The 3,562-nt window shown below is 25.7% G+C and overlaps 1 protein-coding gene across 1 annotated transcript in view; it reads right to left on the bottom strand.

Annotated features, from left to right (window-relative positions):
- Nucleotides 1-3,562, bottom strand: part of LOC117177712 (cAMP-dependent protein kinase type II regulatory subunit) — a 60,416-nt gene continuing 56,854 nt past the window's right edge. Inside the window, exon 8 of the mRNA XM_033368628.1 lies at nucleotides 1-629. Within this exon, the coding sequence (XP_033224519.1) occupies nucleotides 499-629 (131 nt within the window). The 3' untranslated portion in view covers nucleotides 1-498. The remainder of the gene's footprint in view (nucleotides 630-3,562) is intronic.

Genomic DNA, 3,562 nt, shown 5'->3' on the forward strand with positions numbered 1-3,562 from the left:
TTCTTTCTTTCTTTCTTTTTAAGTTAATTATTAGGACTCGTTTTGTATTTAAATTTAAATATAAATAGAATCATGGCACTATCAGCGCGGTAACGGAAAAACCTTTGGCCTCAACGTCGGCCTTATTTATAATAAAAACTGTAATACTTTCCGATCTAATACAGTCTTGATAATTATTATTCTCATGGCGTGCCGTACATACTTTAGGGCTGTGGTGGTCTGTAGTAGGTTATAATAATTAAATAGTCGTAGGTGTAAATGCTGCAGCTACGGATGACCGATTGACGAATGACGTACGCCTAATGGACAATTGTACGAATTACGTCTCAAGAAGACTCTTTTTCTGTTCTTTTTTTTCTTTTTCTTTTTTCTTTTGTTTTGTTTCTTAAAGTACACGGATATCAAGTTCACAAACGAATGCTGGTTAAAGTTTGTGCTTACGGAGTGTCGCCTCAGACACGTGGTGCAGCGGCGAAGATCCAGCGAGAATTCACAAGTTCATCGGATGTCGGAAATCTCGGTTTTACTGCCAAATATCTTGATCAACTGGTCCTCGTAGTCGTCAATGTTACGCTTCATTAACTCCATGCAGGGACCCAACAGACGCTCAAATGCTTCCACGTCCAAAACTGAAAATTTACAAATATTTCCTACTTTAGAAGGTCGAAAACAGTTTTCCCGGACACTAAAATTTCAAAAATCAAACTCTATTTTCAACATTTTTTTCCCATTTGAAGTAATAAAAAAAATCAACAACAAATTAAGGCGATCAACGTTGAATTCTTGAATTTTAAACTTTTTTAATTTAAGTTTAAAAGTTTTTCAATTCAAAATTGAAATTAGCTGAATTAAAAAAAAAAAAATATGCATTTTCAACTCAAGTGATGAATCTTTAACTGGAATTAATAGTTGAATTTTTATCCAAAAAGATTCATTTTCAATATTTTTAATAAACGAAAAGAGAATGAATTTCCAATAAAATAATTGCCCTTTTTAAACAAAAAAAAAAAGACCAAATTTTAACCCAATAGTCCGTTAAAAATTTATTTGTAAGCAAACTGATCAATTTCAAGCTAAGATGATGGATCTTCAACTGGAATATTGAATTTTTTAAACAAAAAAGATCAGATTATTTTTCTATACCAACAAAATACATGAATTTTCAAAAAGAAATGGTTGGATTTTTTTAACAAATACAGAAAAATGTTCAACCAAATTAATTTCAAAGTCAAAAATATCAATTTTCAACTAAAATGATGAATCATTAACTGCGAAATAGTTGAATTTTTAACCAAGAAGACGAATTTCCAACCAAATAGTCCAATTTTAAACTGAAAAAGATTAATTTTAAATGAAAATGATGAATCTTTAACTGAAATAGTTCAATTCTGAACCAAAAATATCAATTTTCAACCAAGAAAATTCATTTCTACCGAAAATTAAGAATTTTTAACAAAATACACGAATTTTCAGCTAGAAAAGATCAATTTTTAACCAAAGATTGATTAGTTAAATTTCCAATTAAAAAATTAATGTTCCACCAAAGAGATGAATCTTCAACTTAATTGATGGAATATTCAACTAAAATAGTTACATTGTCACTTAAATTTTCCGTAAGAAAACGATTTTTTAACCAAGTAATTAAATTTTAAACGAAAAAGGATTTATTTTTAACAAAAAGTGTAATAGTTGATAATTAAACCAAAAAAGATTTGAAATTTCAATAAAAAGACAGTTGAATTCTACCAAAAAATATGATTTTTCAAGTAAGAAAAATTTTTCAATCGAGAGATAGGAGCAATCCGAAAGAAAGAATTATCAACAAAATACATGTCTTTTCAACCAGATACTTGAATTTTCAACCAAAAACATTCAGTTTTGAACAAAAATAGAATAGTTAAATTTTCATTGGAAAAAATTAATTTAAAATAAAAAGTATTTTCAACAAAACAGTTAAATACAGTAATATAAAGCTACCTTCACAAAGAAAGAATCACTATTATTTAATTTCATATCGCAATTTAAAAAAATAAGCACGCTCTCAAAAACGTTCCCTGACACTAAATTGTATTTCCAAAAATTAAATTTTTAAAAAATAATTTTAAAGTATTTTAAAGATTTTAGGATATTAAAAAAATTCCAGGGAATTTCGATACATTTTAATGAAATTTCAAATAATTGAAAGATTTAAGGACTTTCAAAGATTTGATGAGAATTTCAAATGTTTTAAGTTACTTTCAAATTTTCTAAAATAACGATTTAAAAAAATATTAGGATATTTAAAAAAATTTCAAAGAATTTCAAAGTAATGAAGATATTTTCAGATACTTCAGGGTATTTCTAAAGATTACATTAAAAAAATAATAATTCTAAGGAATTTAAATAATTCTAGGATATTTAAAAAAAGTCCAAGGAATTTCAACACACTTTAAATGAAATTCCAAAGAATTTCTCAAATTCGAAGATATTTCCAGATATTTTAAACTATTTCAAGATATTTCCAACGATTAAAATTTTATATAATTTTATAGATAGTAGGATATAAAAAAAATCCAAGAAATTTCAATATATTTTTATGAAATTTCAAAGAATTTCGAAGATGTTATGAGATTTCAAGGTTTTTCCAAACATTAAACTTTTATAAATAATTCTAAATAACTTTAAAGTTATTAGGATATTAAAAAAAAAAACAAGGAATTTCAATGCATTTTAATGACATTTCAAAAAATTGAAAGATTTAAGGGATTTCAAAGATTTAAAAAAATAGACATGATTTTAACCTTGACAAAGAAAGAATCACTATTATTTATTTTTATATCGCAATTTGAAAAAATAAGCACGCTCTCAAAATCCTTCCCTGACACTAAAAAGAAATCCCTGACATTTCTCAATTTTCTAAAATTTCCAGGTTTTCCCGGCAGCGTAGACACTTTTTTACTGTTAAATTATTTAATGTACAATATTTTATATATTAATTATAATTTACCATATTAATGCAGGGTGGCTGTTTTAATCTACGAAATAAATTACCGGTCATTTCCAGGTTTTTCCCCGATTTGAAAACATTTTTCACGGTCAATGAAATTGAAAAAATGGAACACTGAAGCTAAAAAATTTTCCACTTGAGGTGATAAAAACTGAGCTGCAAATGAAAGCAATCAAAGTGGAACTGTTACATTTTGAACTTTTAAAATTGAAATTTAATTTTCAACGAAATAGTCCAATTTTTTAATAAAACAGGCAAATATTAAACCAAAAATAAAAAAATTAATTTTCATCTGGAATAGTGATTTCTAAATAATGAAGATGAATTTTCAACTGAAATGATAAATATTTTACTGGAATAATTGAATTTTTAACCAAAAATATGAATTTTCAAACAAGAAGATTAATTTTTCAACAAGAACATTAAATTTCTACCAAAAAGACGATTTTTTAACAAAAGACATGACTTTTCAATCAAAAAGACAAATTTTCCACCCAATAATAGAATAGCTTTTAAATGATCTGTTTTTTCAACAAATAACGTAGTAGTTAAATTTTTCGTTAACAAAATTAATTT

This window comes from Belonocnema kinseyi, chromosome 1 (assembly GCF_010883055.1).
Source record: "Belonocnema kinseyi isolate 2016_QV_RU_SX_M_011 chromosome 1, B_treatae_v1, whole genome shotgun sequence".
In the NCBI taxonomy this organism is placed as follows: Eukaryota; Metazoa; Arthropoda; class Insecta; order Hymenoptera; family Cynipidae; genus Belonocnema; species Belonocnema kinseyi.